The sequence below is a fragment of the Lepidochelys kempii genome, chromosome 3 (genome assembly GCF_965140285.1).
Source record: "Lepidochelys kempii isolate rLepKem1 chromosome 3, rLepKem1.hap1, whole genome shotgun sequence".
In the NCBI taxonomy this organism is placed as follows: Eukaryota; Metazoa; Chordata; order Testudines; family Cheloniidae; genus Lepidochelys; species Lepidochelys kempii.
In genome coordinates, this window is record NC_136382.1 from 126,808,910 (window position 1) to 126,828,249 (window position 19,340).

A 19,340-nucleotide genomic window follows, 5' to 3' on the forward strand; every position below is an offset into this window, starting at 1 on the left:
GTCAGTAATCATCAATTTTATCATCCACAGTCCCAAACACAAGAAAAAATATTTCCATCAATAATAATCAAAATGGGCAAAGTAAGAAAAATTCTGCTTGAGAACTTATACGTTTGCTTTAAGAATATTTACTCTGTGTATTTTGACATGTGATGTTGACAATTTGTGTTTTACTGGTTATAAAAGCTTTAACTTTTTGAATCTCAATGTCTATTGTCATTAAATAACCACTGTCTGACCACTCTCATTGTCTGGCCCCTGTGTAATTTCCTGCAACTGTGAAACCTTAAAAACAATAATGATCTTAAAAAAAAAAAGCTTTCAAATAAATATTGATATTATTTGTCAAAATTATAAACAAATAAAAATCAAATTCTGCCAAGCCTAGGTATAACCAAGTCCCCTAATAATGCCTTACTCCATTCCCCTGCTTTTAGCTAACATGTAATACTGCAAAGGAGATTGAAAATGAGGGAGGAGAAAAACTGTGGCCCCACTAAAGTTGATGGGAATTTTGCCTTTGACTTTAATGGAGTCAAGATTTCACCTGGGTTTAGTTTATTTAGTTTGAAGTTTATTTTAGCTGTTAGGTAAGTAGGAAGCTAATAGTGCGGACTGATTCAGGCATAATACATATAGGAATTGTGAAAACTTCCGCACATAGTTCTACTAATGACCCTCTGGCCTGAACCCTAATATTTCAATCCTGGGCCTCTACAGAGACTATCAATTGTAACAAATTGTGTGGTGGTTTTGTAAGGTGAAAGGCCAGTGCACAAATCCACATACCTACCACTGATCTGTCTGATATGCAGTCTGGACTTTGAAGCATACTGTAAAGCTTTAAAATAAAATCATATTCTAGGCATGTAGCATTTGTAGTGACAGTCAAGAAAAGCGCTTTAGTTATTACTTTGCGTTGGTGAACTATTCATTAAGACACTTAAGAAAAACAGCATTAACAGTAGTAGTAATCTATGCAGAAGGTACAGATGATAGCAATGACCATTTGACTACTAACCAGATCACGGACACTGTGCTCTTTTTCAGCAACTGCAAACTGGCCATTTTTCTCCAGCAGCCTGTTCCAGGTAGCACCAAACAGAGAAAAGCAAATTTAGAAGAAAGCAGTGAGGATCATCACTCTTTAAATACACAGCAGATGTTATCATAACTAGAGCTGAGCAAATATTTAATTTTTCAAACTGGTGGCCATGCTAAGGGGGGGAAAAATCCCGCTTTGGTTAATTTCAAATCAAAACTGAATTGTTTTTTCTCACCAAAATGAAAAACTGGAAAAAATAGTTTCAGATAGATTTAACTTGAAATGAAACATCATTGTGAAATGAAACATTTTGACGTTATTAAAAAAATTTCCCTCTTTTTTTTATTCAGCTCTAACTCCTTACTGAATATGACCTGAATTAGAGGATAGATTTGGTCGCTCCGAAACTACATTTTTGGGCATATTTACCATTCTCTAAAAAAAAATTTGCCCAGCTTAAATGATAACTCCTAAATAGTGTTCTTTGAGAGTCACCTCTGTCCATTCCCACTTACAGATATGGCATCTGACATTGAGATACGGAAGCACCTTGAAAACTTGTGTCTGCTGGGAGGACACATGAAAGATCTTGTGAGAGGATGACATCATTGCCCTACTTTGAATGAAGGACTGCAACTACCTCAGTTCCTTCTCCCTAACTACCGACTGAGTCCTCATGTTATATAGAGCTCTGGGGCAGAGGAGAAGGCAGATGGGTAGTGTGAATGCACAGAGATGACTCTTGAAGAATGACAGTTCACTTTTCTTTCTTGTTTGAGGCCCTCTGTGCATTCCCACTTATGGGAGATTAGCAAGTAGTGTCCCACCAGATGGAGGGTGGATGAGGAGTTCTTAGATAAATATGAACTGTAGCATTGCTCTCCCAAACTGGTCATTGACACGAGATGCTAAATCCAGGGAGTAGTGTTGTAATAACTGGGGGCCTGCACAATTACAGTAAACGTGTTCTTAACTGTAAATACTGTAAGAACGTTTATTAGCGGTCACAAGAACCTATAGCAACAAATGTTGATAGGAAAATGTGCAAAAGCAAGAGACTGAAATAGTCCAAACACAAAGGACTACTGATATAAAACTCAAGGACTGTATTAAAATTATGCCTGGTAAGTGTAAGACCAGAAATTAATGAACCAAAATTGGTGCGTTGGAAAGTACGCCTAGTGAATGAACAAAACAATGAAGGAATGGACTATTCTGCCCATTGCTACTTTTTGGGGGTCCTAAAAAAGAGACGGTGGGCTGAAAATTAGCAGAGGCTACTGGAATGCTGGCTGTCTGAAAAAAAAGGGAAGAAACGAGCTCCATCATTTTCACCCTTGCCATCTCCTGGGAGCCTGGACCTTCTTCATCCTGATCCTGAGATGTCCTGACCAGACCAGGCCAAGAAAGAGGGACCCAGATGGCATCTCCAGTTGTACTGGCTACGTCTGAATCCCGAATACCACCTGGGATGGGAGACTTTATTCTCCCATCCCACCCATCCCTCGTGTGTCCTTTTCCTTCCCCCACCTTACTTCTTTTCTTTCCTATCCCTCTCCTTTTGTCTAATAAAAGTCTGGCTTAGCGGGCCAAGACTTCATATTTTGCAATGCTGCTATAAGCCTGTGACTAGAAAGAGGCCGTTAAATACAGTGCCCTAAAAAGTCATACTGTGGTACAAGTCTGTCAGGTCTCAGAGGGTATGTCTCCTCTGCAATTAAAAACCTGCAGCTGCTCTCGAGGGGCTCGGACTAAGGGACAGTTTAATGACTGTGTAGACATTTGGGGTCAGGCTGGGTTTTAGGACCCTGCAAGGTGGGATGGTCCTAGAGCTCAGGCCCAAATGTCTACACTGCAATTAAACAGACCCTTAGCTCAAACCCCGCAAGCCTGAATCAGTGGACATGGGCCAGCCACCAGTATCTAACAGCAGCGTAAACATACCCAGAATGACTACTAAGACTATGTGCTGTGCCTGTGTTTTTCCAGCAGTGAGGTTACAAATGAGAGTCGACACTAGAGACAAAAGCTGCATGGCGGCTGAAATGGCAGCTGAGCACTTAAGTCCTCCTTGGAATCCCATCTTTAGTTTATCTGCCTTGGAAAGATGAAGGGCTCAGCCAGCCCTCCTAGGATTTGTACCAATGACTCCAAGGAGACTTGGTATTCCAACCTCACGTGTAGACCATTAAGTGACTTATGAACTATATCAGCTAACACAGCTGTGTGTTAAAAACAGAAAAATACAGCACACGAAAATGTCCCGACTTAACTTGCACAAACATCTTCATACAGTTTGTTCATAACATTAACTGACCTCTTGGAAGACGTCATATTAAGAAGGGCGAGATGATACATATGATGCAAGTAAATCAGATGTCGTTCATGGTGGAAATGCTTCCCAGTCCTTTTGAAAGGTTTGCGCTGTAAATAAAAAATAGCATGTAACAACTTATACAAAGTACGAGTTTATTGAGCAGAAGGTTGAAAATTCAAAGCAACTTTTATATTCAGGAAGAATGAAAGACGATGATTACTTTTAGGTTTCTGTACTAACTCTTACCTCCTGAAATATCTATGCACTTGATTCATTTGAAAAAGTTTTGAGCTTTGCACTCAATAGGTCCTACTACCAATACTGAAACAGTCTAATTTATTACAGTGACATAAACCCATAGTAACAATACAGAAGTCAATTTACACCTTGTATGTCAGATCAGCATGAGCCCAGTAAATTTTTAATTTAGTTTAATTTTCATCAAAGGAAACGTAAGTTTTCATATAACATACATTTTAAAAACACTGATACTTTTAATATTCACAGTCACCTGCAGCACACTTCCAGCTGCATTTAGCTTTCCCTAAAGTTCTAGCTGTCTGGTGCACTGAAACAGCTTATCCTAAGAGGTAGTGCCTTCCTCTTATTTTGATAAAGTTCATTCCTATCACTTTGTGGCTGGTCTGGTTACCCACAAGTCCACCCACTAGTACACTTCTCCCAGTTTGCATAGCATACAAATGCTTCCTACATTAATAACTACACCTGAATAATAATTTTTAGCTGTAATCATATTTTATCATTACATGGATCTCCTTTGGCTCAATCTTCTTCTAATTTATTCATAAGTTTGGCCTTCTTTGTAACCTGAACAATTCTCAACACCCAGGGATTGAGTTAGCCAATAACACTTCCATAAATAAAACAAAATAGAAAAGTTGTTTTATTTTTAATACAAATGGTTTGGTTTCTGGAGTTTTGAGCTACTTAAGGGCCCAGTCCAAAGCCCATTAAGTGAATCGGGGTCTTTCTACTCTCTTCAATGGGCTTTCCATCAGACCCTAGAAGCAGGATCAGTTTTTAATCAATGACTGAAGTAAATGGCCTGCTATACAGTGCCTTCCACATTCGACCCTCTCTGCAACCCTAATAAAAATCAATAGGCTTATATGAGTGAAATGAAGAGCAGAACTTGTCCCAGTCTATATGCTCAATGGACTGCTCAAGTACATTTAAAAAAACCTGTTCTCGTTACTTGTACTGTACCCCCATCATTGCATAGCCCTTGTATGTAAAAGACCAGACAAAAAGTCATTTCGAATACATGCTCAAAACAGCTAATGAAGTTATACACAACTTATATACAGGGATAAGTTGTAAATACCAAATGGCTAGTGTATGTGTTTTAAATTTTATTTAAGAAAAATTGACTTAATATACTATGTTCTCAATCCTCTAATGACCTCTGCATGGACAGATGCCTGTGCTTCAATAATCTGCCTATGTGGAGCTCATTGCAGGGTCAGAGCCTTTTATTATTCATATAAATATGTATATGCTATGAAGCATTATGTACATTTATGGTGCAATTTAAATAACCATTTATAAAGGTCCATATACTGCAAAGACTGAAATGTGTGTAACTTTACATTGATTTCAGTGGGACTACTCATGTGCATAAAAGTTATACAATAGAGAGCAAATACATCAATACTCATCTACTGAAATAATTAAAAAAATAGTAATTTCTCCACCCTGAAGGAAAATTATTACGGTAAAAAGTGTCACCCAAAAATCCTTCCACATTTTGCTGACTAAGTTATTTTAACTGGTCTGGTTATGAAAAGGGTGTTTCTTTGTTGCGGACATTTCCTTTCCTTGTCTTATAGTTTTGCCTTTAAAGCCATGTAGACAGATACAGATGGACAGATAGGTGTTTTGTTTTGTTTTGAAAAAGCTTTTGTGGTGAGAGAATCACTGTAACCAAGGTTTCATTGACATGAATGGCAAATAGGCAAGTTTACAGCAGGATTAAGCTAATTGATTAGAAAGCCTGATTGTGTCCCTGAAGGGCTGGATCCCTGAAGTGAACTGCATGGACAGAGGCACTGGATTTAAAAGAAAGCTTAGAAGAAGGTACAGAGTTGGCCTTGTCATTTTGGGGGTAGGGTAGTGGGGGAGGAGCCTGGCTTGTGAAATAATTTTTCACTGACCCCCTCCCAAGTGTGACAGAATCCCATCCACCTTTGGCACCCCACTATGCACAGGGCCAGCCAGCCTACAGACTTTGGAGAGGGGCAGCAAGATAAATCTTTGGGATACACCCCACATTTAACTGACACCGAAGGACTAGTATGAACAGCCTCAACTCCCATCAGAGTCAATCAGAATGTTAAGGGTGCTCAACACCTTGCAGTGTCAGGCCCAAAATGTTATCATTCATAATTTGTAATCAATAAACTCACAGAGCAGCTCCTTTGTTTTGAGTCTACATTTCATTTTTCAGGAGCAAAAAAACTGTGTCTACAGGGCAGCCCTGAATATCAGAAATGTTAAGTATTGGCGAGCTTCTGACAGAAAGTCAAAACCAGCTCGCCTGGCTTTGTAGTTCTCTAATCAGCCAAGTAAAGGTGACTTGTGAATTTCAGTGGCAGGAAGCAGTTTATAGTACAGTAACCTAGCCCATTGTCTGGGCTTTTTCTGCTCAGCTTCATTACTATTACCATGATAAAGACAAGTGTTTTTTCTACTTCCCTTTCTTCCCCTTCAAGTCTCTGCTTGCTCTTGACTCTTCTGAATTTCACTTTGATACTTCGACACCTTGGCTCCTCTCCCAGACAGAATAATTACAAGGGCTCAAATAAACTTTTTTCTTTCTTTCTTTCTTTTTTCTGGTGGGGAGGGTGGGTGATGCAGAGATGTTGTGAAGATTTGTTGAAGGAAACTCACCACCTCCTGAGTTCTGGATTGCTCTTCAGGTCTTTTCTGCAATTCAGAAAGCCAAGAAAGCAGCAGCTGTGGGAAATAATTCAACTCTCAGATTTAGCATGAAAGAGATAACTAAAGTGGAGCTCACCAAATATGGCCCATAGCTTCACTCATCTTACACCAACAAGACCTCAAGCCTCTGCCTCGAGAAGTTCAGAAGCTGACGGTAATTTAAAGTAGCAGCAGAAAAGCCACAGTCATGTGATCCAAAAGTTGGATAGAATATCTAACTCAGCTGCCTTGTTCAGGTCTCATTCAGCTAAAGAAAACAGAGAGCTAAGATTTTAAATAAGCATGGTCTACTGCTGCAACTGCATTCCTGAAAACAACTGTTAGCTTGCTCAAGTGGTGTGATCCAACATATCTGAGCAAAGCAGTTAAGAGACAGGCTGGGGATTTGAAATATCCAGCTTCAGGGCAAATATCCTGATTCCGCCCATGTACATAGGCAGAGTAACTCCATTGACTTCACTGGTGAAACAGATCAGAATCTGACCTCATGTACAGAAGCCCCTAACCAGTCACATTTTAATTGAAATTATATAGAATGAAATAATTAGGCCAACTTGTGCCTTCGTGAATAGCCATGCAGCCCCAAGCACATAAATAAGGTGAATGGGTGTAAGTAACAGAAGAATTTGGCTCACTGGCTGCAGATAGGACATTATTAACATAAGGAAAAAAAACCAAAAGCATTGGTATTAATTTTTCAGTCGAACAGAATTTGTAACCTTGACAGTGGTTAAACCATATGACTTGATGGAAGGAAAGTGGGATTCTATTCCTGGCTCTGCCACTGATTCAGTGTCTGGCCCTGGGCAAGTCCCTTGACCTCTCTAAGCTTCAATTTCCCCTCCTGTAAAAGGAGAAAAATAACACGCATATATCTCCTAAGTATTAGAAGCTACATTTATTAGTGTGTTTATTAGATTTCCTGATAAAGTACATTTATTTTTATCCACTGACAAACATGGTACTACTATAATTTAGCACTTTGTTTCCAAAGCAATGCAGAAATATTAATGTCTTACTATTCAGTTGCCAATTTAAAAAGCAAATCCATTAAGAAATATTAATAAAGGGAAAAAACCCTCTGTTTTATGGCTCTTTGAAAGGGCCGCACATGGTTCAGTAATGATGCAAAGGCAAAATGCCACCTATGTCATCAACATAATTTCCTAGGGTGCCTGGACATTCTCTGGTTTCAGAGTAACAGCCGTGTTAGTCTGTATTCGCAAAAAGAAAAGGAGGACTTGTGGCACCTTAGAGACTAACCAATTTATTAGAGCATAAGCTTTCGTGAGCTACAGCTCACTTCTTCAGATGCAGTTTCCACGATATGCATCTGAAGAAGTGAGCTGTAGCTCACGAAAGCTTATGCTCTAATAAATTGGTTAGTCTCTAAGGTGCCACAAGTCCTCCTTTTCTTTTTGGACATTCTCTGGAAGTCTCCTATGCAAATACAACCGTGCTTAGCTTATGAGATCTTGAGATCCAGAGATCCCACGCTGCTAGGGCTGCAGACATAAATACACCAGAGAATAATCAATGTATTCTAGCTCACATTACACAAAGGCATATCCCAGATTCAAACATCACTGCTCTCTTCCTGACATCAGAACAATGAATTGCAACTTCATCAGCAACGTCCACTGCAGCTATTACAACAGTGGCAGAGAGAGAGAGACAGAGAGACAGACAGACCCACATACTCCTTTACTTCAATACAAAGCAAAGGTAGCCAGCTGGTGGAGAAAACTGAAAGGGCAACATAGCAGTCATTAAATCTCCAATCCATATTGCAATAGAAAACAATACACTGTGGAAATCCTGTGTTCTGGTGACCTCATAAATCACCTTGATCCAAAATACATACGGACTCTAGAAACCAGCCTCAAGAGAAGTATTTCCCTCTCAACATCTATTTTATTTACTAGGGATACTGCCACTTATTAGGGAATGAGATTACAGAAAATAGATCATCGGATGCTGTAGCTCATGAAAGCTTATGCTCAAATAAATTGGTTAGTCTCTAAGGTGCCACAAGTCCTCCTTTTCTTTTTGCAAATACAGACTAACACGGCTGTTACTCTGAAACCAGAAAATAGATCTTGTTGCTTTTTCTTTTTAACCTGTTTTCCCCCCTTACGCTGAATCTTTTCTAGAGTCTTGGGGCCTGATTCTCGTCTTACATTACTGTAGCTCTGCAGACTTCAACAGTTACTCCTGACTTACAGTGCTGTGAGACTGCAATCAGGCCCTTACGTCTTGACATGTCATCAGGCTAAGACATCATGTTATTTTATTTGTAATGCACCTAAAACCATTATGACAGAGAAAAATATAGTTTCTTAGTAAAATATGTTACCTTATATTTCTCACTACCTGATCTAAGAAACGTAATACATTGTTCTAACAACACAAGCAGCCCAGGAATTTTAAAGTTAATGTTATTTGTTCAGGGCCTCCCCCTATCCACAACATTTGCAGGTGTTGCCAATGTTTTTCATTTGAGGTGCTCCCAGAAGTATTTGTGCCAAGCTGTCAACCCACCGATATTCTGTCAGCTTCCTCATCAGTTATGCCAGGTTTCCAGAAAGAGAGAGAGAGGTAGCCCTAAATGAAAGGTTTTAGCACTACACACAATTTCATATTATTTTATCATAGTCCTATCAGGATCCATAGTCTTATCCACAGATCCTGAAGATCATGAATCTAGGAATGTTGGGGGAGTTTTTCCCCACCAAGTATCTGGTAAAAATTGGTTCCTGATAGGACTATGATGATAAAGTATTATGAATTTATACTTGACCTTTAAGGAAAAAAAATCAACACTCCTTTATCTTTTCTCAGGGAGCTGTTTGGCCACATGTGTGTTTTGTACACCTTTCAGTTAAATCAGAGGTCCAAAGCAGGGGAAAAATACAAAAGAAAGGAGCATCAAATGGACTTACAGTACTCCCTTGGAGGAGTCCGAGTTAGTAAACCATTGAATGGCTGACAGACAAAGAAAAATATGTATATGAATTAGTGTAATAGACAATATAGATAATGTCCTTCATTTGATAAATAAATGAAGTTTAACTGGAGATTATAAATATGAGTTAAAATACTCCTTTTTTCTGTTTCTGAACATCACATGTGAAACTAAAAATGATGCTTTATATACTAATTAGGTAAATTATTGTTGAGCTATATATATATATTCTTTTCCTTTCAAGCTGTCCTTTCACCTTTTTTAAAAGTTTGTCTCCTGCACTTATCTTTCATACAGGAACCCACTGAGCCAAATTCTGCTCCAGTTTATACTGGTATTTCTGAAATATTAGAGCATGATATTTTCTGTATTTATTTATTTTTAAAAAAATCACTAGTTAGGGCAATAGATGCTTTCTTGGGCAGCTCTCACAACTCAAATCAGTTTCTGTAACGTAAATCCTCCAGTTTGGAATACACCATGAAGATGAATGCCTTTGCCAGATTTATCAAAACAAAGTCATCTGAAAATATATTGTGCATGTTCCTTATCTTTTTAGATGTGCCATGATGTGGCACCCTTGTTGCATATACAGAATGAATAAGCAGATATTTCGAGTTCCCTACCCTGAAAATAAATGGATGATTATTTTAACAAAGTACATATTCAAATAAGCACATGGATCATTTGAAATCAATGTTTGATAGACTTAAATACAGTTAAAATAAACACACTCAATATGTTTGAGAATCTCCTCAATCGGAGAACTCACATTTGAAACATTTGAAACCCTCCTACACATAAAGGATCAGATTTTACGACAGACCATTTACGTCAATGTCGTTATTCCAATTTACAGTGTTGTAATCAAAATTAGACTCTAGCTTCTAAATATACAACCAGTCGAACACAGGTTTTAAAATTTTCTCTTTATCCCTCTCTTAATCACAATTAAATAAAAACTAGACAAAACAAAACCACACACACTCCAAAGGCTCCGATTCAAATACATTCAAAATGTAGTTGCTACAGCAACTGTAATTTTTCCATGGCATCATCAAAGTATGCTCTCAGGTACGCTAGTGCCAATCTGTCATAACCACTGGGGCTACCCGGGAAATTCACTTGTGTAACGAACATCAGAATTTGCTGTAAGTTAACACCATAAAGTAATCCAGAATTCTGCATATGCACAAGGGGGCTGAGTTATTGTTGCTGTGGGAACCGTAACTATGAATTTCCTGGCTTGCATGTGATTCAAATTTCAGCTTTAACGCTGCATTAATGTAGCTTTTCACACTCGACAGGCATACACTATTTTTAGCTCCGAGATTCCCCAAATGGAATACATGGTTTCCTTTAATACTGAAACTTAAAAAAATTTTAAAAGCTTTAAAAAGAAACACACACACACACACACACCAGACTTCACATTTTAATTACAGTACATTGACTAGTTCCAAGCAATTCCCCATCCACCCTTTTTTTGTTTTTCTTTTTACATTCAAGCTGGTGGCCAATATCTCAATGTACCTGAGACAGCTAATTTAAAAAGGAAGTGGTCAAAGTCATGCTTTTTTTGTAAACTTCAAAGGTGATCCCTCTCCTTCCTCCTCTTTACATTTTACTGTCTGGCTTTCTGCCCATCCTGCAGCTGTTAGCTAAGCCTGTGTTTCATGGCGTCAAACCTGCCTCCTCACGGTCCATAAAGTTACAGCAGGGATCGTGATATGCAGGTGTGGAAAAGGGAGAAGTGCAGGATGAGCCTGTTAATGATTTTTCTGGCACCCCATGCTGAGCTGCTGAAGAAAGAGAGCAGCTTGCAGAAGAGTGACTCTTTGTTTGCGAAGGTGTTCTGGGCCATATTACTTCTCCCACAGCAAAGGTGTTGGGTTTTTTGCTTTAGGAGCTGTTTACAGAAATGATTCACCTTTTATACAGCTTTTAAAAAAATGCTTTGAGGCTTTAATTAGACACAGGAATTCCATCACACCACTATGAAGACTTTTACTTTCCATTTAACCTCCCATTAGATGATTCAATGATCTTATTCAACGATATGTCCACACAATTGAGGCTGGTTGTTTAACAAAAGAAGGAAGACACCATCAAAATCAACTGGTGCTAGCTTATGTCACAAGCTTTAGTTGGAGTCCTAACACACATTTATAATTTGTTAATGTAGGTAGAGAATCCCAACTTTAAAAATGTTCATTTGCTGCTTTAAGATACAGCTAATAAGTAAGACTCTCATTCAGGAATTCACCTAACTTTAAGCATATGCTTAAGTGCTTTCCTGAATAGCGTCTAATAGATCTGCAGATTTACAGCGAAATAATTTAAATACATTTAAGTCAAGATTTTCAGAAATGGGTGCCTAAAATTAGTCTGCTACAGGCAAAAATCTCAGAAGGGCCTCAGGGTATGTCTACACACCTATCCGAGCTGTGATTGCAGCTCAGGTAAACATGCCTGAGCTAGCACAGCTAAAAATAGAAACATAGAGGCAACAGCATGGACTTCAACACAGGCTCGCAACACATGTATGTATGCAGAGTCCCCGGCATGCTGGTCACCAGCTTGTGTTGAAGCCCATGCCGCTGCATCTCCTGTGCTACTTAGGTATGCCTACCTGTGCTGCAGTGACTCCTCAGACTGCAGAGTAGACATGCCCAAGTGACGAAGGAGCCTCGGTGCCATAGAAAGCCAATGGGATGTAAGCTCACGTCATTTGAGTGTTTTTGAAAATTCTACCCCAAAGGCTATATTTAGGTGCCTAAATAAATGGGAGCTTTGGATACACAGCACTTTTGAAACCTTTCAGTCCAGTTTAGGTGCCCTAGTAGCTCATATTAATAAATACAAAATAATTTAGTAAATAACTGTAGGCAAAGTGTGAGGACTCATTGGAAGTTTAATAGGGGCTATTGGGATAAGTAGACACGGAGCACCACTTCTCTCCTACACAGTTGTCTGTATGTTGTCCGCTTAGACTGTAATTGCAAAAAGAAAAGGAGTACTTGTGGCACTTAGAGACTAACAAATTTATTTGAGCAAAAGCTTTCGTGAGCTACAGCTGGTCTGAATGTATCCGATGAAGTGAGCTGTAGCTCATGAAAGCTTATGCTCAAACAAATTTGTTAGTCTTTAAGGTGCTACAAGTCCTCCTTTTCTTTTTGCGAATACAGACTAACACGGCTGCTAGTCTGAAACCTTAGACTGTAATGTTATCCAGGCAGGGATCTGTCTATTTATAGATCTAAAAAGTAACTTTTTTTTATTGATATAGCTCCCAAAATTGTATGAAATGAGAACAGCCTACTTGGCACTGCACAGGGCACTAATAAAGACACAGGTCCTGATTCTGATCTCACTTAGGACTGATGTGCTTTATAAATCTAAAAATAAATAAATAATTTTCAAGTTCCAAAATGTAGCACACATACAACTGGTAATAGAGACATCTTTCCAACACTGGGGCGTCCCCAAACAAACACATCATCAGATACCCAATACAATTCTTCTGGAAATCAACTCAGTCAAAACTGACCTGCTCTCTCCAAGAAAAATTTGATTAAAAGAATGAGGGAGGGGAGGTCTGCCTTGTTAGGCTGCAACTCAGAAAAGCACTTACATGTATGATGAAGTCAATCCTTATTCAGGACAGCATTTAAGCATGTGCTTAAATTTAGCCATTGAGGTGAACAGGATTTAAGCACACTTCAAAGTAAATGGCAGGTTCAAGTGAAGTCCTGAATAGGGATGTTTTCCTCAATCAGGGCCTAAATGCGGTGATGGGAAATTTTAAAATACATACATACATACGTTATTTGTTTGTATTACCATCTCACCTACGGGCCCTACTCATGAACCAGGACCCATTGTGCTAGAAGCTGTTTAAACACAGAACAAAAAGACAGTCCCTGGCCCCCAGAGCTGCATATTTTTGCCATCACCATATGGTCTTTAGTCAGAGATAGGAACACTGTCAAGCCACCAGTAAAGATATATTTTATTGTTATGAAGGCAGAATAAATGATAGATTTGAACATATATTAATATATAATTCTGTGGAACAGAATTATTGATTGATCCCACTACAATCAATAAAAGCTTTCCATTGACTTCAGTGGGACTAGGATTTGGCCTTCATTTGAGCAACAGCAAAGGGACATTTTCTTCCTGATCAAAGGATTTCAGCTTATCCCTTTACATTAGAAATAAAATAAAAACGAGTGCTCGCACACAGACTCTACAATTAAAAAAAGACCACAGCTAAACTTCTTGGTATTCAAGATTCCGCTGACCTTCCAGTCACATTGCAAGGCTTATTTGTTCTCTGAGGGGATTGGGAAGTTAAATAAACAAAACAAAAAACATTTGCCCAAGCAGTTGTAGATTTTATAATATTTGTACGTGACCCAAAGCACTTGATAGGTTTTTTTTAAATGGAATAAATATATATAAATAAATAAGATGATTCATTGAAGATCTGGGGGAACGGCTTTTGGACTTGGCAGTGATGTGCGGCTTAATCTTTTTCAATTCTTCCAAATCTGCTGCTACAACCTACCTCACTTTTTATTTTTTCTTTGTAGGATGATAGGTACACCCCTAAATATAAAACTGGCTTAAAAGCTACTATTACCTGTAACCCACATCATGTCAAAACAGCCACCCTGAATCACCTGACTACTACACTGCCAACCCAAATGCTTTTATTAATTTGTCAGTCATATTTAAAGTAGGGGTAACAATCAGCCAAAGCATAGCTGTGTCTCCTACCACTAACAAGTAGGGTCCTGATCCTGCAGAGACCCCTGGGACTGCTCACAGTGAGTAAAGTTGAGTGCATGCATAAATCTTTTGTGCTTGGCTGAGTGTCAGGAAGCACAGTGCCTACACTGCCTTGCTAATAGCAATGCTGTGTTATGCTATTATTTGTTTTACAATAGTTCTAGAGGCTACAATTAGGATCAGCCCCATTGTGTAAGGTGCTGCACAAATGCATAATAAAAGAGTTCCTCGACTTCAAATCACCAGTGCCCTGTCTATGCCAGCATTCCCACCACTCCTTGTACTACTGGAGCAGCACTGCTAACAGTGAAATGGTAGGAGACTTCTTAAAAAACGCTAGTGTAGACACTTCAGGATCAACCCTTGAAGATCCACCATGTTTTCTGAAATGGTACTAAACACAGTTTGGTCCTGTCTACACTTGCATTAAAACCATTTACAGCACCAGTTCAGCTGCACCTATTGCTGAAAGCAGGCGTTAACACCAGTTATATTTCCTAGCTGGCATGAGGCTTACAATAACTAAGCATTTCAAACTGGCCATATTTAACTTCTCACAACAGAAATGTAAAGGAGAAAAAGAAAACTAAGCTATTCATCTTTGTTCATATAAGGACACATCCCTCTGTTCTGCCAGTTATGTGTGGACCGTCATTCAGTCCTCCTGCCTGGTTCTATAGTAAATCTTGTTCTTCCCAAGACTCCACAGAGATGGGCTTGTGTCTAAACTAACAAGCAAAAACTGCCTAGGTCAGGAATAAAGAAAAGGAGTACTTGTGGCACCTTAGAGACTAACCAATTTATTTGAGCATAAGCTTTCGTGAGCTACAGCTACAGCTCACGAAAGCTTATGCTCAAATAAATTGGTTAGTCTCTAAGGTGCCACACATACTCCTTTTCTTTTTGCGAATACAGACTAACACGGCTGTTACTCTGAAATAGGTCAGGAATGGAATTTATTTTGGGCGTTGCAGTATGGGGTGGAAGAACAGGGAGAAGAGAGAACACAGTGAAGAAAATGTTGGCTTTATATATTCTTGCTGAGAAATATCCCAAACTGGTTTCTCAGCTACCAGAAGAGTAAAATGTGCTCACATGAGTAATTGCTTTTGCCAGTCCCCTTGACCACCAGACTCAGCTTTATTTACCCATTCTGCAGCAGTCTATAATGATCCCCCTTTTCTGTCTGAGTGGCTAAATTTTAACAGCAAAGTGTGAGAAACAAAATCTACTTTTAAACCCAGCAAGTGGCAGTAAACTTTGTTCTATACACACCAGCCACCTGGTTATAACAACTGGCTTCTTTTGGTCATGTCAAAAATGTTTTCCCAAACACTTGTTTGAAAAGTGCTACAGCGTAAGCTCTTTGGGGCAGGGACTTTGTTCTTCTGAGTTTGGATAGCAACTAGTGAAGCCTGGATGCTACCACAGTAAAAATAATAACTGAAGGGGAGACAAAGGATAGTCCAATGGTTAGGGCATTAGTATAGGCCACAGGAGCGCTGAGTTCAGTTCCCTGCTCCACCACAGACTTCCTGTGTGACCTTGGGCAGGTCACTTAGTCTTTCTGTGCTTCAGTGTCTCATCTGTAAAATGGGCGTAACAGAACTTCCCAATCCAATGGGTGTTGTAAGGACAGAGGCATTAAAGATTTTGAGGTGCTCACATAGTATGTGAATGGGGGGACACATAAGTGTCGTAACAGAGACAAACAGAAAATGAAAACTGTTCTACAGAATTCTTAAACAAGCCTGTAGAATTCTATAGGGGCATATAATTCTCTATTCAATTCTATAAGCGGATTTTATGGAAAGGATCTCATTTCTCAAATTCTGTGGTTTTTCAGAGTACTTTCTAAAGAATTGTATTGATTTCATCACTATTAAACTCTGTAGGACTCTTTCATAGGGAGTATATTCAGATTTAATAAAAGTATCTTTGTAACTGAATATCAGATTTGATTTCTGTCAATTCCTTGGCATTTTTCCAACACTTAAGGCATTTATTCTCATTCTATTATAAAATAGGTTGGCTAACAAAAGTTCCAACCCTGCGCTCACGTAGCACAGACACAAAGGGCAGAACTGGTTTGCCACATCAGGTTCTCCAGAGCCCCAAACTCCTGAGGTCTCAGTGAGTTTAAGCTCATTTAAGCATGGGAGCATCTCAGGAGTTTACCATGCATCACCACAGTATCTGAATGCCTTCAATATAAAATCAATAGCAATATTAAATAGCATATATTTATTATATATATATTTAAACATTTCATGATTTTGTAATGCTTGGGGTTGGCAATAGTGTGGGACACATCATGACAGAGGGAAGAATCTCTGCAAAATAGTAGAAAAAATAATCTTATCTGCTTCCTCATAAGATTTCTTGTCTCCAAACACCATCAGACTACATTGACTACACTGTACAAAGGGTACACCTATGTGTCAAAAAACCCAACTCATATCCTGCAGCAGCGAAGCTCAGAGCCCATGTCAACTGAATCAGGCTCATGAGTCTCACTATTGGGCTAAAAACAGCAGTGTAGATGTTTGGGTTCAAGCTGGAGCGCGGGCTCTGAAATCTGGCGCGTGGGGAGGGCCTCAGAGCCCCAGTTTTGGCCCGAGCAGGAACATTTACACAGCTGTTTTTAGTCTGTAGTGTAAGTATGAGTCAGTTGTTATGGGCTCTGAGACTCACTTCTGCAGGTTTTTTGTTTTGCTTTTGCAGTACAGATAGACCCAAAAAGCAAGGACTTTTCAGACACACTGAGAAAATTAGATCTTACTCCATGCTCATGATTCTCCACCCTGTTTTCTCACTGTCAGCCTGAATGATGCTGATCCTCTACATAAGAGTGTAGTTAAATACGTGAAAAATAAAAGCGACAAGATAGATTTCCTCTTTGGAGCTTCAGCTCCCATTCTGCTGTCATCACTTGTGAAATGTGGCTTGATTTTGCCTTTTCATAAAGGCAAAGTCCAAACTGTAATGTTGTTTGCATTTTGTACACATCACATACTATTTTTTAAAAACAGATCTATTGGACAGCCACTGATTATTATGAGTAGTATTTATTCACTGTTTATGGTAATGCTAATCGTTTTCCAGACATTCAAGAAGGGAATGTCACTGTTCCAACATCACAATCTAAGGATGGACAGACAGGGTGACAAAGGGAATGGGCCCAAACAGGGATTTTCACACAAGTCAACGTGATTCACTGTAACCCACTGCAGCAGGAGTGGAATTTTAAATCTCTCCAAAACTGTGGACAGGGCTCTGTGGATGAATTCAGGGAAGTTGTACAATGCCATATGGACAAAGGCAAAAAGGCATTTGTGGGAGAAGCTAACAAATGGGTGAGAACACTGGCAGAGCAAGGTAATCCAAAGTCCAACAATGAAGGATACATAAAGAGGAGAAAAGTTATGTAGAGCTTTGAAGATGGCGACAAAAATCACTTAAATCTGATGTGACAGCAGATGAGGAACCAGTGGAGGAATTTTTCCCAAGATGGTAGTGACATGATCAATCAACACACAAGGGAGATTTTAGCAGCTGTATTTTGTATGGACTGAAGAAAGAAAATGCGTGTTATCTGGGGGACCAGAGAGGACGGTGTTGCAGAACTCAAGGTGAGACATAACGAGAAATTTGGCTGAGAAGATGGAAAGAAAAGATGAATTTCAGACACAGTCTCATCCAAACATCTGTTTACTGGAAAATAATGTATAATGCAGGACTGGAAAGAACAAACTAAGCACTACTTCTTTCCATAGGCAGAAATAATTGGTACACCTGCCTTTTTGGATCTAATTTATGTGTCTCTCCTTTTAGAGCACCTAACATGCGACATACCATATATTTAATCAGACGTCATTAGAACTGGAAAATGTAACTTGAGGGTTTGGAGGAACAGGGAAGCACCATCCTTGAATGAAGCCCATCCCTATGCTAGAGCTTGCACAAAGGCTATGCACCAATGAGATTAAGTGACAAATAGGCCTTAGGCTTTCCCTCTGGACAGGGCTGGACTTCCTCCTTTGCATTTTATGTACATACAAATAATGTGCAGGTGAAGTCATAAAACTTGACTTAAATGCTTTGGAGACATCTGAATTGAAAAAACGAACAAACACCTAAAATGGTGAATTTCTGGTGATGATTCAGTAAGAATAAAAAGCATAAGAAAAACAATTGCCAGTTCTGGGGCAGGAGGGAGAGAGGCTGGAGATATACTGAACTGCAGTGTATGTTCCTTTTTACAGCAAAAGTCACAGCTCCAGAGAAAACAAAGCAACCTGCTGACCTATGAGCACAAAGGGCCACAATTTATCCCTCGTGTGACTCCACTGAAGCTAATGAACTCCTGTCGGGGAGGAATTGGCCTTTATCCCCAACGCTTTATCCCCAACACTCCACCTTGGCTTGACGAACTAACTAGCAAGCTGAGAAATTCAACTGAAAGGATGCAACAACGGCCAGGGTTTTCTCACCTACCTTAGGAAATATTTGCTCACTTTCTTCTTGGGCCTTCATGTGTTTACTTGGATGATGAGCTGGAAGTTGGCAGGACACTGATCCTGGTGGAGAAGCTGAGCTCTGTAAGATAGCAAAAGCAAAGTCAAGAACAGTAGGTCTTCATAGCTAGGCACTTACTTTTCATGCCCAGTTGGTTACTTCATTGTGGATTTGTGTATTCATCATTTCTGTGCCATTTTGAAATGTGCCTTAAAAAGAGCAGTGCTGATTTAGAGGTCTTTATTTGCTCCTTATTCAGGCAAAACCCTATCTGGCTTGAAAGAGTCAAGAGTACTGAAAAGGACTACTCAATAGCCCTACCATGATATTTTATATTTTGGGAATCGCTTCGGATTTGAGATACACCAGCATAAAACACAGAGTAATGGCACTGATTTCAGTGGACTTGTTCTGGATTAACTCTGGTATAATGGACAGCACAATCTGTCCTAAATTAACACAATTAGGCTACGTCGATGCTACGAGCTTGGGGTGTATTTCCCCTTCTCGTGAACACAGTGTCGCTGCAGTAGCATGCGTAATAGCAGCAGAAGAATGGCTGAACTGTGCCAAGTAAATACCCACCTGAAACCAGTGAGTATTTACTTGGCACAACTCACTGTACCTTTGCTGCCACTATCTGTGCTCCCGCAGGTATGCTGCTATTTATACTCGCACTAGCTCGATGAGAGCTGGATGAGTATGCGCACACGAGCAAGGGAATCACATCCCTAGCT

The 19,340-nt window shown here is 39.4% G+C and overlaps 1 protein-coding gene across 5 annotated transcripts in view; it reads right to left on the bottom strand.

The window, feature by feature from the left end:
- The window catches only part of LOC140909185 (uncharacterized), a 101,546-nt gene that overhangs the window by 7,596 nt on the left and 74,610 nt on the right, over window positions 1-19,340 (bottom strand). For all 5 annotated transcript variants that reach the window (XR_012158127.1, XM_073337892.1, XM_073337893.1 and 2 more), the window contains 4 exons: window positions 18,583-18,684; window positions 6,273-6,338; window positions 3,363-3,469; window positions 1,022-1,082 (listed from right to left, as the gene is read on the bottom strand). Coding sequence is in view for 4 of the 5 variants with exons in the window: in XM_073337892.1 (XP_073193993.1) it covers window positions 1,022-1,082; window positions 3,363-3,469; window positions 6,273-6,338; window positions 18,583-18,684 (336 nt within the window). In the remaining variant the exon portion in view is untranslated. The remainder of the gene's footprint in view (window positions 1-1,021; window positions 1,083-3,362; window positions 3,470-6,272; window positions 6,339-18,582; window positions 18,685-19,340) is intronic.